Source organism: Dipteris shenzhenensis, chromosome 12 (assembly GCF_047967505.1).
Source record: "Dipteris shenzhenensis isolate YYH24624 ecotype China chromosome 12, Dip_SZ_1.0, whole genome shotgun sequence".
NCBI lineage: Eukaryota > Viridiplantae > Streptophyta > Polypodiopsida > Gleicheniales > Dipteridaceae > Dipteris > Dipteris shenzhenensis.
Genome location: NC_141607.1, coordinates 29,996,601 through 30,014,540, shown reverse-complemented (window position 1 = coordinate 30,014,540; position 17,940 = coordinate 29,996,601). Strand labels below are relative to the sequence as shown.

Genomic DNA, 17,940 nt, shown 5'->3' with positions numbered 1-17,940 from the left:
GTGCCAATGCTTCCAAATAGCCTTTACATTTAAATATATATGTCGTCATTCCATGTATAAGTAGTATGAGCTCCCACTTCTCCAAGTTCAACATGATGTAGTAAATATGCTACTTTATTTGCAATTTATCTTTACCTTTGAAAATATAACATTACTTAAACTTGCACTGATGTAATCATGAAAGCAATGTCACATCCTCTGCAACATGGCATAAGACTTTTAGGAGTCTCCTTAAGAATACCAAATTTATTATGATCATATTATTTAAGCTCAATATACCTTTGCTTGTTGGATTTTTCATAAGGCAAACAATTATGATTGGGTATATATTATCATAAGGCAATTCTATCTAAATCTAAAAGGCCTACACTTTACACAGACCATGTGACCTTAAATTGTGTATGTAGAAAATTAAAATGTTTCATGAATACGCTAGTATTGTAATGATATGTGCTTGGAAGGAAAAAAATTGAAAGGCATGCAAGTAATCCTACTCATCTGTATATAGGGATCAAAGCTAGATGCATAGAATAAGGGTGATTGCCAACAAAATAGGCATGTGACCTAACTAAAGAGTGACTCGTGAAATGGCCAAGGGGTGGAATGGCAAGATTCGCGGGCTTTGCCGACTACCCACTATGTCTACAAGCTCTATTCCCTTATACTTCAACGTCCTTCGAACAATATTTCTACAGTTGGCTGGGAAGACATTGTATCTTCACGGATATATGGAAGCTCGATAGAGAGTGGTGGAGGATGTGGGATAGGGATGGTGCCCTCTAACATTTGGATCACTGTGTTTATGGAAGGCCTTGAAATGGGTTCCTTTTGGATACACCAGAAGGCGACTTTAGCCATTGTCTCTACTTGCTCCAGATCGGCCCTCCCTTCCAAAGTGGGATCCAATATTGACGTGTATAAGTCCCCAAGGCTCACTTGAGGATATGCCCATTCCACATATGTTGTGTTCTTGTTTCTTGTTCCGCTCAAGATCTCGAGTAGGACAATCCCATAGCTATACAAATCAACTTTCAACGTAATGTTTGTAGACGACATCCACTCAGGAGCCATGTAGCCAAATGTTCCTCGAACGGTGGTCATGGATCCCAGTTTATCCCCTGCCATCAGCTTTGCCAATCCGAAATCGGAGACTTTAGGAGAGAAATTCTGGTCCAGAAGAATGTTCTCCGGTTTGATGTCACAATGGAGGATGGAAGGTTTGCATTCCTCGTGCAAATAACAGATAGCCTTTGCGGTTCCAAGTGCAATTGCAAACCTTCTGCTCCAATCGAGTTTATGATGACGCCTAATTGGATCGTTGTTGTTTGCTGACGGGAAGAGATATTTGTCGAGAGATCCATTCTCCATGAACTCATAGACTAGGAGTTTATGTGCTGCTTCCACACAAAATCCACACAGACGTACCAGATTTATGTGGTGAATCGCACCCATAGTCACAACTTCTGCTTGGAATTGCTTCTCCCCTTGCGTCGACTTCAGAGACTCCAGTTGCTTCACGGCCACTGGACTGCCGCTTGCCAAAACTCCCTTGTACACACAGCCGAACCCACCCTTTCCTAGTGGTTCTCGGAAGCGATTGGTTGCAGCTTGTAATTGCCGGAATGAATACCTCACCGGAGCTCCTGCAATTGCCTCACCTTCCGATTTACCATATGCTTGACGTCTGCGCCGCCACACATAGCACGAAGCCGGATTGACAAGGCTGAAAAGGACAATGTATGCAATCGAAACGCCAACAATAGTAGCCTTTGAAACGCCATTGTTGGCCGGTAGACGCAGCACATCACCACTAGGTTCCAAGATGGAAACCTTAAGGTAAGTTACGGCAGTCGGATCAAGCGTATTTCCACTGTGAATCTGTCCGAACGTCTTGAGAAAGCATACTGAATTGTTGTTGAATTGAGCAGCCATGCAATAGAAATCTGTATGGCAATTATTGATGCAATTTTGCTCTGTGGCCGTGCTATCGGAATAATACTGTTTGCTACTATAGCCTACTCCCGGTACTCTAAGGAATTTAGTGCCCAAATTAGTGTCCAACGGAATGTTGGGCATGCAGCCAGCAGACATACTGTTGTTGTTGATGTACTGAAACCCGGGCGGACAACTGCATGAGTAGTGGATTTTATCCGGTTTCCGTTTGCATATGCCGTAAGGCCCGCATAGTTGTCCCACTTGACACTGATCATTTGGGAATTGTGCGACACTAGTCCACGCATCCCCCGACCAATTAAAAATTTGCAGAAGCCCTGAAGACGTCAACTGCAACCTCATCCACAACCCTGGGTTCGGCGTCTGATAGAGCGTCGTTGTAGTTGATAAGTGAACCACCGTGAAGCTGTCGGATTTGAAGACGGCTGTCCAATCGGTGGAATCACCGCCGGTATATGTACCGGAATTCCAGTATGTTAGGCCCACTGGCGCAACGCCGACGCCTCCCATTGGCGATCCTAGATAATACAGCGCCAGGTTTCCGTCTGTCTGCATTGAAAGCTTATACCAGCCTGTGGCATCTACAAGCTCTGAAGACGCAGGGAGTTCCTCCCCCGGGAGAAGAGTGTCTGTGAAGTCAGTGCTCTTCCACACAGTTCCTGAAGGGGAATTGAGGACTAAATTCCCCGAGCTAGAAATTATGGCGCTGCTTACGCCCTGACCCGCTGTGCCCGTCTGCCACACTGGATTCCCACCGTCCGAAAGCACCAGGTTCCCATCATTTGTGAGCTCGAGCAAGGCGTTCAAGCTCACCGTGCTACCCCAGTTCGCCGTCCAGACCACAGTCCTGATGGGAATCTGGAGATAGTAGATGCCAAGGCTGTAATTTTCCTTGCCTTGATCAACAAAGCCCAGGCCAAAGCGGTCGTCGTCCGAGACCCAACTTTGGTTTTGGGAGGGGCGAAGTGAAGAGCCAAGAGATAGGGGAGAGCGAGAATACTGAGTAGAAACTGTGGCGCCGAAGAGGAGATATAGGAAGAGAAGAAGGACGGAAAGATGTCGAAGGAGATGCGTCGTCATGGGAGTAATGTAGGATCTGAGACGGGGAGGAGGAAGGAGGTGGGTGATGAGATGGATTGGATGGGAATGCAGCGAAGGCAAGGTGCGGGTGCTGGATCAGGGCGAGTATTGTGTAAGTGGTGCGAGGAGTTCGTCATGCTGCTTCATTACAGGGTTACAAAGTCTTTGTTGCTGTAGAAAGCAAAATTAAGAAAACGTTTCTTGCCCGTCAAAAGTCCGGGGGCGTCTCAAGGCAACTTGTCGCCGTATGATCAAAGGCATTTCATTTCCACGAGTCCCCATCACACCTTGGAATGGGAGTTGGCAAGCTCAGTAAGATGGTGGCACTCGCACATGTATGTAGATCACTCGCCTTCTGATGCCATCCCACCTCGTCAATTGTGCGAAGCCTTCCGGTCACGTTCTCTTGCAAAAGAAAATGGATCGTGTTGGCGGACAAAGAAAATGGCTCGTGGTGGCGGACAAAGAAAATGGATCGTGGTGGCGGACAAGAAAATGGATCGTGGTGGCGGACAAAGAAAATGGCTCGTGGTGGCGGTCAAGGTCATTGTAAATAGGAGAAGATGGCCGCAAAGCTGATCTCCCTAGTTACAATCAAGTGGGAGCCCTCGATGTTTGTGAAATGCCCCCTCAGGCATTTCACTAATGGTTGGTTGGAACACAATGCTAGCCATACAATTTGTGGGTCTTCTTTTCAAGAAGATACATCCCTGCGCTTGCATATGAACGTCACTTGAGAACCCCATATGTCACTCTCCAAGTAAGAAGAATACACCACAGACCATGCTAAAAAATTGGAAAGCTAAGACGGCACAATCTAAGTGGTTAAAATTGGCCTCCCATGAGCCCTTGATGTCCACGAAAAGGCTTGCTGCTTGCCGATTGCCAATTCAAGAAAACAAGGTGGGGATCCCATTAAGGCCCTACCTTTTGGAATGTTATTATAGGTGTAAGTGTTAGTGTGCATTAGCGTAAATACAATGGTCTCTCCATTATGCGAATGAGTAGGTTATTCGTTCTTTGAATTCTAAGTTGAAGCGAAAGTAGTCCATCATGGTTCATAGACTTGTCGATTGTGGTGTTTTTTGAGAGGTATCTATGCTGAAGTCACCACTACAACCTTGCTTTCAACAAGGTGGCACAATCACTAATTCCTCATTTTGAGAAAATGTAAGGTAGCTCAAAAAAATATTAAAAAAAAATTTCCAATAACTTATAAAAGGGAAATGAAAGGTGTATGAAAGGGAAAGAGAAAAATGCAAGTAAAGGTGAACGAATATGGGAAAAGGTAGATTATGGAAAGAGAGGAGAGAAAATAGATGAAAGAGGAGAGAAAAGAGATGAAAGAGGAGAGAAAAGAGATGAAAGAGACCCTCATTTCACATGTTTTTAATAAACTTGGTGGTGTCACACAAGCTAAATGACAAAATAATTCACTACCTCTCATGTACGTAAAACCACAAACTTAATCCATACAAAGTGAGAAAATCATTTAGGACCCTCACAAAAAGACAAAAGCTTAAACCTAAAACTCATTATAGTGGAATAAAAAACCACTAATCCTCATACTAAACACCCATTAACATGCCATTAACATAGTCAACTTGATGAAATGAACCAAGTTCTAAACAATGAACCTGATTAGCAAAACAATTATCCATCCCTCCATAGATCCTTAGCAAGGCCAAAAAAAGGCTCACATTTGCCACCACTCACCATTTTATTGAATTGCCTCTGTGAGCCCTTTCACTAAAACAACAAGACAAAGCACCTACAGACGTGTACACAGACGCGTTTACTGAACTAAAAAAAAAACTTACGGGTGCGTCTATTTGCACATCTATTTGCACATCTAGAGACCCGCGTCTAACAGCACATCTATATAGCAGACAGATGCATGCATAGATGCATATAGATGCATAAATAGACGCTCTGCTAGAAAATTTAAAAAATAGACAAACGCATCGTTAAATGTGTGTATAGACGCATTTATAAATGATCTTATAGACGCTTTTATAGATGCACAAATAGACACTCCTCGAACAGACAGACGCGTATATAGACACGTTAATAGATGCACTGATAGACGCATTACATAATATTTTTTAAATTTACAGAATGATGTGTATGTTGTGTATGCTATGTAGTTACAGGAATCCCATTTTCACATTGTGTAATTCAATTCTTACAGCCAACTGCATTTTAATTAGTACTCTTGTAAGCACATCTATAGCCGACAATTACAATTCCAAATAAAACATTACAACTCCAAAACGTTTAGTTCACAAGGCATTAATTGATAGAACATTGCACAAGAAAATTGAAAGCTCAAAAAGTGCTTGTATGTACATATAGCACGAAGCTAAGCCAGGTCATGTGGCTTCAAGTACAAAAAATAAGAGGAGTGTATATATAAGAGACACGACGCCAAGCCAGTGGCTCTAAGTACAAAAAAGAGTAGCTAGCACTACTTCTACGACTAATCTAAGTTCTCCATGTCCTCGCTCCCTTCCATGCTCCCTTCTGCGCTCCCTTCTTTGCCTCCCTCCTCGTCTTCGTATGCAAGGGCCTATAAACAAGGGACAACATATATCAATGTATGAAAAATCAAATCTTTACTTATAATATTGACATTATTTAATTACTTTCGAATACCTCGGGGGGCACTCCAGTAGCCCAGATATACTGCTCCTCAATAATCAACCCATCATGATAGAAGTGCTTCCATGTATCTCCTCTGCGATGGTGCAGTGGTAGGCTGTCTCGACGATATCAAGCTCCAAGATGACACAATTTGCAGAGGGGTTAGTACAAAGAAACAACCTCCTAATAAACTACATAAACAATATAATTTGAGATCGATACTTACAAATTGGGCCTCCCATGATTCAACACCCCTTGCTCCAAAATGCATGCTTCCATATTGCTCTATTTGGATCCTACGTGCCTCCACGTGCTGCACACTGGGATCCTCCCTCGATGACTTCATTGCTTTCTTCCACTCATGCTTGTGAGCAGTGTGGGGTGGGCCCCTTGGTGGTTGACCTCCCTCGAGCCTGGCAAGCTCTGCTAGTGCCTGCCTCTTAAAAAGCAAAGATCTTTTATTGCCAAGTATCATAACAATCTTTGACTTGGCCCATTTATCTATGAACTGACGATTGGGGGGGTTTTTCCTCGAGGGGGGTCACTCATCATATGTAACCCTATCAAGTGAGTTCAAAAGAAGGATATTTTTTATTCCTAAAATTTACAGAAATAAATATACATAAGGGACTATTTAAATTAGTTTTGGAAAAAATTTACAGATTTGTATAGAAAAGGGGTACATTTTATTAATGAAAAATTTTTAGAGATAAGGGATTTTAAATATAGGCCTTGAACGCACGTGATATAGAGGGTTTATACATAGTGACCCTCCCAAGTTGTTTTCTTACATGGTATAAGAGCCTGGACTCTAGCAAGAAGATTTGGTAGTGTGTTTCTATTTGCGAGTAGATTGTGGGAGATGGCCCATTCCGCAAGACTGCGAATCCCACCGTTCGGCGAAAGCAAAAAGTTGGACGGCACTAACTATTCACTCTGGAAGTTCAAGATGAAGACCATCCTAAGCGCATACGAGCTTTGGGATACTGATATTGGGGTGGATGTGAAGCCAGTTGCGAGATCGGATCCAGCTAATGCAGGACAAGAGATAGTACCAACTGCGGATGAGATTCTCACGTGGACAAGAAGAAATGCAGATGCGCTGTGTTCTATTGTCTGCAGTGTAAGTGATTCCATCATGGCGTTAATTCAACATGTCACCACATCGGTGGACGGTCTTGAAAAATTAGTACGAGACCATGAATCAGATGCGGATTCAGAATCTAGAGACTCAACTCGTGAATGAGAAATTATCTGAGTCTGAAGTGGTAGAGAAGTTCATCACCAGGGTGAAGAATCTACACGATCAGATGACTCTGATTGGCATCAGCATCACCAGTAAGAATCTAGCACGAAGGTGCATATGGATTCTCCCACCAAAGTATGACGGTCTTGTTATGGCACTGAATACGCAGAACAGAAATCTGCCCCTCAACTTTGAGGATTTTGGCGCAATGCTTCTGGAGGAGGAGATGTGTCAAAAGATGAGGACTGGAGAAGATTCGGCTTTCTATGCTAGATCAAATAAAGGTAAGGGTAAGGACTCTAGTAACCCATCTTCTTCTGATGATAAAAAGAGAAAGAAGAAGATCAAGTGCTTCTATTGCAACAAGGCAGGGCACAAGCAGAATGAGTGCCGAAAGAAGATTGCAGATGAGAAGAACGGAGAAAAGAAAGAGTCCAGCAATAGCACACAGGCAGTACCAATAGAGCTGTTCATTGCAATTGAGGAGATTTGCACGGAGGCAGTTCATGTACCTACGGATGAACCTTGGATCATTGACAGTGGTGCATCGTGCCACATGACTAGTTGGAAGGATTGGTATACCTCTCTATAGCCGGTAGGAAATGACATCCTAGTAGCAGTCGGCAATGATGCAAAATGTCTAACAAAAGGAACAGGTACGATTGCTCTCAAGTCAGATGGAGTTGTAAAACAGTTGTCCGATGTTCTTTATGTGCCAGATATCAAAAGGAACTTCTTGTCCATTTCTGCGATCACGGATCGGGACTTCAAAGTTCAATTCGATAAGAATGGTGCACAGATCTTGGATATGTGTGATCGATGTCGACGAAACATGTATCGTCCATGTAGGATTACACTCAATCACATCTCAAAGTATGGAGAATGGGATGCGATCGTAAACATGGTAAGTGTTAAAGAGTTAAGGTTGATTAAGATACCTATGGGTGTTCATATGTTTGAGTTATGATCCTGTTTTAATTTGATACAGGATGCAGTGCCACACCTGCATATGTTGCCCTATGCTCGCCCTGAGGAGGTGAAGCGTCGGCGATATGAGGTGGGATCTTTAGGAGGGACCGTTACGGATGCATGGAGTGATGGTGATAGTAGCCCTCCACCATTACCTCATGAAGCCATGGAGGAGGAGGTGTTTGATGATATGGTGCAGGATTTATATGTTTATCAATCCGAAGGGAGGGATGATAGCATGGAGGACGACGATCTTTTTACTGCAACATCGACTCCACTGTTTGAGGGATGCACATTCTCTATTCTACGTGCCTCCATTGAGTTACTAAACTTGTAAACCATCTATGGATGGAGCAATGCAAGTTTGAATGCATTACTCAAGTAAGCTTTAAAGTTTATTTTGCAAACATGGTGAATTATGCTAGTGGGTCAATTACTCGAATGCTTTTCCTCATTTATGGTCTTCACGTGCAGGCTATTGTGTAAAATGCTTCCAAGGGAGAATAAATTACCGACCTCAAGAGATATGGCAAGGCAACATGTGACCTCTCTTGGAGGATTAGATTACAAGTGCATCCATGCATGCGTCAATGATTGCATTTTGTTTTGTGGACTACATAAGGATGCAAGAGAGTGCCCTACTTGTGAAGAGGCAAGATATAGAGCAGATCTCAAAACTTTGGACGTGTCTCATAGGGTTCTGCGACATTTTTCCATAATCCCTCACATCCAACATATATTCAAGTGCAAATACATTGCAAAGCTCATGTCATAGCATTCCTCCCATCGATCAACCGATGGCAAGTGGAGAACTCCTGCAGACTCTCCTGCGTGGAAGCATATTGAAGACACCCGGCCAAGCTTCAAGGAAGAACCTAGGAGCTTGAGACTTGGATTGAGTATGGACGGTGTGAACCCATTTGGTAGCTCAAAAGCACCTCTTACAGTGTATGAATAGTGATATTGGTGAATTATAATCTTCCACCCTCTATGGCTATTAAGAAAGGACATGTTATGCTATCCCTTCTAATTAATTCTAGGGAAATATAAAGTCAAAAATCCTGATGTTTATTTGGACCCTTTGATTGATGAGCTAGAGATACTTTGGAGAGGTATCGAGGTGCATGATGTGAGCAGGCCTCCCTCATCATGAGACTTTAACTGCAAACACAACAACACAAAGCAAGTATAGATGCACTTGGTAGACACGCAAAATAGCGGGTGCATCTATAGGCATTGCTTTAGTAGAGGAATTATGGGCGCGTCTAACAACTCGTCTATTTGCGCATGTATTAACACATCTAATTGTGCATCTAAACTAAGAAAATATGGGTGCGTCTATTTGCACGTGTATTAGCATGTTTATTTGCGTGTTTAGACTGAGAATCAGACGCGCATTTAGATGCGTAAATAGACGCAAACCAGAGAATACAGAAAGTGACATTTTGGTGTACATCATTGCTTTCCAAACATTGTCCATGATTACCAAAGCACATAATTTTTTGCAAGCCCACATATACAAGAATTAAGTGAGATGAGGAGAATGAGACAATATGTAATATATTAATTGCCAATATCAATATGGGCTACGGTTCAATCTCATCCTCAATAAGATCAACCCTTGCCAAACTATCTACTTCAAAATCCAAACAAGTGTTTAGATCTACAAATACATTCAATCCACTACTACTTGTGCCACTCATGTGCTCATCGAAATCAGCATCTCGAATGGTAGGCTCATCCTCACGGGTAATGGCCTCAATATCTGTATCTCCTATCTCATGATCATCCTCCTCTCTCGTATCACAGTCATCATCACATCCATGGCCATGATCATCCTCCATACGCTCCATATTAGTAAATATACTATACATCACTTTGGAACATGGCATAATAGGTATGACATGCCACCATCTATTATTATCCACCATTGGTTGATAGACAACCTAATTCAAACACAAATACAATCATGTTATTTTTCTTGCATCAAATATTTAAAAGCGAGTATTTTTATATGTGTGCACAGTAACTGTTCACATTGTTGCGGTAGTACTAGTGTGTCCTTCCTACTTTGCCAAAACTTTGTGGAGTCAATAGTTACAAAGCCACTTGCATGGCATTTAATTGTTGCATTAGGGCCTCTTTCCACCACGTCCTTAAACCACTTTACATCCAAAACATACACAAAGAAGCGTCGAAAGTCAAGCATAATAATATCTTGGATTATGCCACAATAATCATCCATGGCTCCATTGGCTCCCTCAAAGCTAGCAATGACGCCGCAGTCTTGTGCGTTTCTCTTATCATCAATCCGTCGTGTTCGAAAATGCTTGCCCTCACACCATATAGCATTGAACATAGTGTACTACACCAAGAAAAAATCAATTAAATAAGCAATCTAAATTATTGAAAGCTCATAACTTATGCATAAGATTATATATACCGACCTTGCTCATGCATCCCCGAGCATACTCCCATTCTTCCATTGTGATATGCATCCCCTCATCTTTCTCTGCTTTCTCCATTTCATCAAGTAGCCAATCCACATGAATATCCTCCGGAAGTGCTCTTAGATACTGAGGATATGGCACACGAGATCCGTGGTGTGTACGAAAAAGGGCCCTTTCTTCTTGTCTTCTTGCCTTTGCATCCTCGTATCTTGTCACCCATCTTTTCATCACATCACTATTAAGCACGCAAAAGAGGTTGATACTATTATGCAACTCCGTGTCTATTACTTTGTTGCGTCCTTTGCCTTGAGGCACAATAGAGGTCATCCTTAGGTCTTCATCATCTCTCCATAGTCGTGGGAGAGAGCTATCCACATCAACAGGAAACTCAGAAATATATACAAGTGACTCTTGTACCAACCAACCCTCGGCCATGCTACCTTCGGGTCTTGCATTTTGTCTCATGAAGCCCTTCAAGGTCTTCATGAAGCTCTCGAGGAAGAACAATCATTGTGCATGTATAGTACCGCATATAGCAATCTCATCCACCAAATGCACTATGAGATGTACTTGGCTTGTGAGAATAGAACGTGGAAATGTCTCCTCCACTAAACAAACCGCCTCCACCGACATAATTCGAGCATTCTCAAGCATGGTGGGATCTATTTCCTTTGAGCTCACATACCTAGAAATGAAAAACTATAGCATATTAGCAATATGCATTCAAACTTGCATGGAGCATTGATACGCATCATATTTTGTATCATGTAGTTTAGTACCTCACAAGCTCGCCCATCTTGTAAATACAATCTTTCACGTCCTCCGATGCACTACGTGAAATGCTAGTAGGTAGTATGAACTGAACCCACGAGGAGGTGGTTGATTAGTTGCTTATAACTATTCACTCACAAATTTGAAAGGAAAAAGATATTATGCACATAAAATACTTACTTGGAGCATCTTGTGCCAATCATGAGATTTCAAGCCATATAATTGCTGTACACCTCTTTTCTTGCTCTTTGTAAAGGCTCCCTTCAAACACCTCATGCATCCCCTGAATTGTAGTAATTGCGCGCTTCACCGTTGCCATCGCTAGCTTTGATAACATCCATGTTGCACGAGGTAAAAAAACATGCCCATTTGGTCTCTCTTGAGGCCAAGCTTCATGCATCCTCCCTGTGGTATGTAGATCCTCCCTTATGCCTGCGGAATCTCGTGTCCCATTCAAATGCTCCCAAATGGTAGATGCCACATTCTTGAAGATATGCATGGGATCAAGCAGGTGATTGACCTTGAGGTGGGACCAATATGGTAAACAATAAAAGATGGAGTATCTAAACAAAATAAAGTGTTAGTGGGCAATCTTTACTTCCAGCCAATATAGCCAATATTTACTTCTAGCCAATAGTTACAAACCCTTATCGGATCATGCCAAGTGGTGGAGGAGTCATGGAACCATCCCTAATTCTCATCCAATCTCCCGCAGTGAGTGATTTTGGGAGGACTTCATTCCAAGGGGCAACATATCTAGGATGATCAGGTGGGAGAAATCGATGGTGATTCTCATAGATGACCTTATTCAATGCGTCTGCCCGTGAGGCAACTAGCAAAGGACCACAAACAAGACATGCATGGTAACCCGATGTAGTGAGACCTGAACAATAGATGCAATTAAGAGTTGAAGGTGGGTTTAGGGTGCCACATCCTTTACCTATTCATAATTAGAACTGCAATGCTTACCTGAACACTCGCAATAGCCTGGGAAGTCATGCATCATCCACATCAAGATTGCTTTTTTGCAATTGAAGTCTCGTCACAAGGGAGGCCTGCTCACATCATGCACCTTGATACCTCTCCAAAGTATCTCTAGCTCATCAATCAAAGGCTCCAAATAAACATCCGGGTTTTTGACTTTATGTTTCCCTAGAATTAGAAGGGACAGCATAACATGTCCTTTCTTAATAGCCATAGAGGGTGGAAGATTGTAATTCACCAATATCACTGGCCATACACTGTAAGATGTGTTTTTGAGACCAAATGGGTTCACACCATCCATACCCAATCCAACTCTCAAGCTCCTAAGTTCTTCCTTGAAGCTTGGCCATGTGTCTTCAATATGCTTCCACACAGGAGAGCCGCGGGAGTTCTCCACTTGCCATCAGTTGATCGATGGGAGGAATGCCATGACATGAGCACTGCAATAGATTTGCACTTGAACATATGTTGGATGTGAGGGATTATGGGAAAATGTCGTAGAACCTTACGAGGCATGTCCAAGGTTTTGAGATCTACTCTATATCTTGCCTCTCCACAAGTAGGACACTCTCTTGCATCTTTATGTAGTCCACGAAACAAAATACAATCGTTAACACATGCATGGATGCGCTTGTAATCTAATCCTCCAAGAGAGGTCACATGTTGCCTTGCCATATCTCTTGAGGTCGGTTGTTTATTATCCCTTGGAAGCATTTTACACAATAGCCTGCACGTGAAGACCATAAATGAGGAAAAGCATTCGAGTAATTGACCCACTAGCATAATTCACCATGTTTGCAAAATAGACTTTAAAGCTTACTTGAGTAATGCATTCAAACTTGCATTGCTCCATCCATAGATGGTTTGCAAGTTTAGTAACTCAAGGGAGGCACATAAAACAGAGAATGTGCAACCGTCAAACAGTAGAGTCGATGCTGTAGTAAAAAGATCATCCTGCTCCATGCTATCATCCCTCCCTTGATGGACATATAAATCCTGCACCATATCATCAAACACCTCCTCCTCCACGGCTTCATGAGGTACTGGCAGAGGGCTACTATCACCATCACTCCATGCATCCGTAACGGTCCCTCCTGAAGATCCCACCTCATATCGCCGATGCTTCGCCTCCTCATGGCGAGCATAGGGCAACATATGCGGGTGTGGCACTGCATCCTGTATCAAATTAAAATGGGATCTTAACTCAAACATATGAACACCCAAAGGTATCTCAATCAACCTTAACTTACAAATCCTTACCCTGTTTACAGTCACATCCCATTCTCCATACTTTGAGATATGATTGAGTGTAATCGTGTGTGCACGATACATGTTTCCTCGACATCGATCACACAGACATTTGATTTTTTGCTCCAGCCACATTTCGCGATGGTGGATATGGAGGAATTCATCCTCACTGGAGCTACTTGTTGAAGATGAAGACATCCTACAAACAAACAACCCACCAAATTTGCTCTTCTTCAAATGTTTAGTTTAAACTCTGTGGCACATCTACAGGCGCGTCTAAAAGTGCGTCTACAGTCGCATTTAAAGGTGCATCTAAAGGCGCTTCTACTCTGTGTATTTAGACGCGCCTATAGACGCGCCATTAGATGCGATTATAGATGCGGCTTTTAAACCTGCATTTAGTGCGCTCGCTTTGCTTTTCTTCACATTACTTATACTTCGTGTGGCTTGCTTCCTTCCTTATTAGCAGATCCACAGTTTCGATGCTTAAGAGGAAGGCTCCCATACTTACTTCTAGGCTTACACTTAAGAGGAAGGCACCCACACTTACTTCCAAGCTTAAAGGAGAGGAGGACGAACAAGGAGGAGAAGCAACTTTGAAAAAGAAGAAGAGCCTTCCATACCTCTATCCAAGTAAGTCCTTTTGCAGTTGATCTTGTTTGAAAGTTTGCTCTCTTTAGATTTGTACTTTCTCGTATCCAAGAAACGCATGATCTGGGTATCAGTGTCACATTTGTGCATCGAGTGCAATGTGGGCACAATGTCCTTTTCTACTTTTTAGAAATCCCGTCTGTCGGAGCGCGTCTATAGGCATGTCTCAGAGCACGTCTAAAACCGCATCTACAGGCACATCTAAAGGCGCGTCTAGCCTATTTGCAGACATAGACAGACGCATCTATAGATGCACTGTTAGACACGATTATAAACGTGCTAATCAGACGTGTCTATAGATGCACTCTGATAGTAAGCCTCTTTTCCCTTCCCCTTTCTTCTCAGCTCATCAGTAATAGATTTTTTTCCTTTTTTCCAGTTCAACATGTGGCCAGAAAGTGCTTCCAGCTCACCTGGTCCCTACAATTCTATTTGAAAGGACTTATATAACCTTTTAGGGCACCCTCCTAGTCCTACAGAGTTATACGGGTATATGACGGGTACTTTAAACACTCCCTAGGAGTCGGCACTACAGACTCCAAACCACCCCACACCGCCTGAGATCACCCTAGTGGAGTCAGCACAGCCGTCTTATGCCCCTTCTTATGCCCCTTCCCCCATACCGTCTTATGCCCCTTCCCCCATGCCATCTTATGTCCCTTCTACCATCCCATCTTATGCCCCTTCCCCCATGCCATCAGGAGGTCCTTCTGTCTCCTAGAGCCGTCGATGTACTCCTGTGCTGTCGAGACTCGGTTCTCCAGCTACGAGTGGTCAGTGTAGTATCGTGCAGTCTCCAGGTACGAGTGGCCAACATTCGAGCTCGACACGACACGGTAGCAGGCGTAGTAGCAGGGAGAGCGGTGGGGGATGCATGGCACAGTGCTTTGGGCCATGTGGCCGTGGGGAGGATGATGATTTAGATGATTTAGACATGCCTTCGGGTGATGGTACGATATTTTATGACATCACTCAGACAGGAGGCATCTTGATGGATGCACGGGGGAAGGACATCATGGCCTTCATGCGCTCTGTAATTGCTAACAATTACAGAGATTGCTTTATCCACTTCAAAGACCAGCCAAAGACGTTGGCTGATGAGACCCTCACTGCAGTTCGCTCTAGGTATCCTAACCCCCCCAATCGCCAGTTCACAGATAAATGGGCCGTCAAAGATTGTTACGATACTTGGCAATAAAAGATCTTCGCTTAAGAGGCAAGCACTAGCGGAGCTTGCCAGGCTCGAGGGAGGTCAACCACCAAGGGGCCCACCCCACACCGCTCACAAGCGTGAGTGGAAGAAAGCAATGAAGTCAGCGAGGGAGGACCCCAGTCTGCAGCACGTGGAGGCACGGAGGATCCAGATGGAGGAATATGGAAGCGCGCATTTCGGAGCAGCGGGTGTTGAATCATGGGAGGCCCAATTTGTAAGTATCGATCTCAAATTATATTGCTTATGTAGTTTATTAGGAGGTTGTTTCTTTGTGCTAATCCCTCCACAAAGTGTGTTGTCTTGCAGCTTGAGATCGTGGGCAGATACCCTACTCCTGTAGAGACAGCCTACCACTGCCACCATCACAGAGGAGATACATGGAGGCACTTCTATGATGACGGGTTGATTACTAAGGAGCAATATATCTGGGCTACTGGAGCAGCGCCCGAGGTATTTGAAAGTAATTAAATAATGCCAAAATTATAAGTAAAGGTTTGATTTTTCATACATTGATATATGTTGTCCCTTCTTTATAGGCCCGCGCACAAGACGATGAGGAAGACGAGGAAGGAGGCACAGAAGGGAGCACAGAAGGGAGTGTGGAAGGGAGCGAGGACCTAGAGAACATAGATTATCATAGAAGTAGTGCTAGCTACTCTTTTTTGTACTTAGAGCCACTAGCTTGGCTTCGTGCCTCTTGTATATACACTCCTCTTATTTTTTGCACTTGAAGCCACATGACGTGGCTTAGCTTCGTGCTATATGTATATACAAGCACTTTTTGAGCTTTCAATTTTATTGCGTTTTGGAGTTGTAATGTTTTATTTGGAATTGTAATTAAAATGCGGTTGGCTGTAAGAATTAAATTACACAATGTGGATATGGGATTCTTGTAACTATACAGCATACACAACATACATAGCATTCTGTAAATTAAAAAAAAAAAAAAAAATCGTGTATATCAGTGCGTCTATAAATGCGTTTATAAGCGTGTCCATTTGTTCAACTAGCATCTATAAATGCATTTATAAGCGCGTCTATTTAAGCATCTAAATGCACGTTTATATGTGCGTGTGTCTGATATATAGACGCACTGATAGACGCGGGTCTCCAAATGCGAAAATAGACGTGCAAATAGATGCGCCTGTAAGTTTTTTATCTAGTTCAGTAAACGCGTCTGTGTGCACATCTATGGGTGCTTTGTCTTGTTGTGAAAGTAGTCTTGATGTGGATGATGCATGACTTTCCAGGCTGTGGCGAGTGTTGAGGTAAGCATTGCACTTTTAATTATGAGTAGGCAACCGATGTGGCACCTTGAACCCACCTTCAACTCTTAATTGCATCTATTGTTCAGGTCTCACTACATCGAGTTACCATGCATGTACTATTTGTGGTCCTTCACTAGTTGTCTCATGGGCAGACGCATTGAATAAGGTCATCTATGAGAATCACCATCAATTTCTCCCACCTGATCATCCTAGATATGTTGCCCCTTGGAATGAAGTCCTCCCACAATCACTCACTGCAGGAGATTGGATGAGAATTTGGGACGGTACCATGACTCCTCCACCACTTGGCATGAGCCAGTAAGGGTTCGTAACTATTGTGTGCTATATTCGCTGGAAATAAAGATTGCCTGCTAACACCATCTTTTGTTTAGATACTCCATCTTTTATCGTTTACCATATTGGTCCCACCTCAAGATCAATCACCTGCTTGATCCCATGCATATCTTCAAGAATGTGGCATCTACCATTTGGGAGCATTTGAATGGGACACGAGATTCCGTAGGCATAAGAGAGGATCTATGTACCACAGGGAGGATGCATGAAGCTTAGCCACAAGAGAGACCAAATGGGCATGTTTTTTTACCTCGCGCACCGTGGAGGTTATCAAAGCTAGAGATGGCGGCAGTGAAGTGCGCTATTACTACAATTCGTACTCCCATTGGATGCATGAGGTGTTTGAAGGGAGCCTTTACAAAGAGCAAGAAAAGAGGTGTAGAGCAATTATATGGCTTGAAATCTCATGATTGGCACAAGATGCTCCAAGTAATTATTTTATGTGCATAATATCTTTCTCCTTTCAAATTTGTGAGTGAATAATTATAAGCAACTAATCAACCACCTCCTCGTGGGTTCAGTTCATACTACCTACTAGCATTTCGCGTAGTGCATCGAAGGACATGAAAGATTGTATTTACAAGATGGGCGAGCTTGTGAGGTACTTTACATGATACAAAATATGATGCATATCAATGCTCCATGCAAGGTGTTCATATTGCTAATATGGTGTACTTTTTCATTTCTAGGTATGTGAGCTCGAAGGAAATAGATCCCACCATGCTTGATAATGCTTGAGTTTATGTTAGTGGAGGTGGTTTGTTTAGTGAAGGAGACATTTTCACGTTCTATTCTCACAAGCCATATACATCTTATAGTGCATTTGGTGGATGAGATTGCTATATGCGGTACTATACATGCACGATGGTTGTTCTTCCTCGAGTGCTTCATAAAGACCTTGAACGGCTTCATGAGACAAAATGCAAGACCCGAAGATAGCATGGCCGAGGGTTCGTTGGTACAAGAGTCACTTGTATATATTTTTGAGTTTCTTGTTGATGTGGATAGCTCTCTCCCACAACTATGGAGAGATGAAGAAGACCTGAGGATGACCTCTATTGTGCCTCAAGGGAAAGGATGCAACAAAGTAATAGACACGGAGTTGCATAA

General features: G+C 43.0%; 1 protein-coding gene across 1 annotated transcript; it reads right to left on the bottom strand.

Annotated features, from left to right (window-relative positions):
• Positions 1–666: 666 nt before the first annotated feature.
• On the bottom strand, positions 667–3,033 carry LOC147896078 (G-type lectin S-receptor-like serine/threonine-protein kinase At5g24080). The gene has a single exon (XM_087382212.1). It carries the CDS (start codon positions 3,031–3,033, stop codon positions 667–669), a length of 2,367 nt encoding a protein of 788 aa, XP_087238338.1.
• Positions 3,034–17,940: the final 14,907 nt, after the last annotated feature.

What these genes read in the sequence shown, in the direction of transcription:
- LOC147896078 (XM_087382212.1), bottom strand. Translation starts at nt 3,033, where the DNA reads ATGACGACGCATCTCCTTCGACATCTTTCCGTCCTTCTTCTCTTCCTA.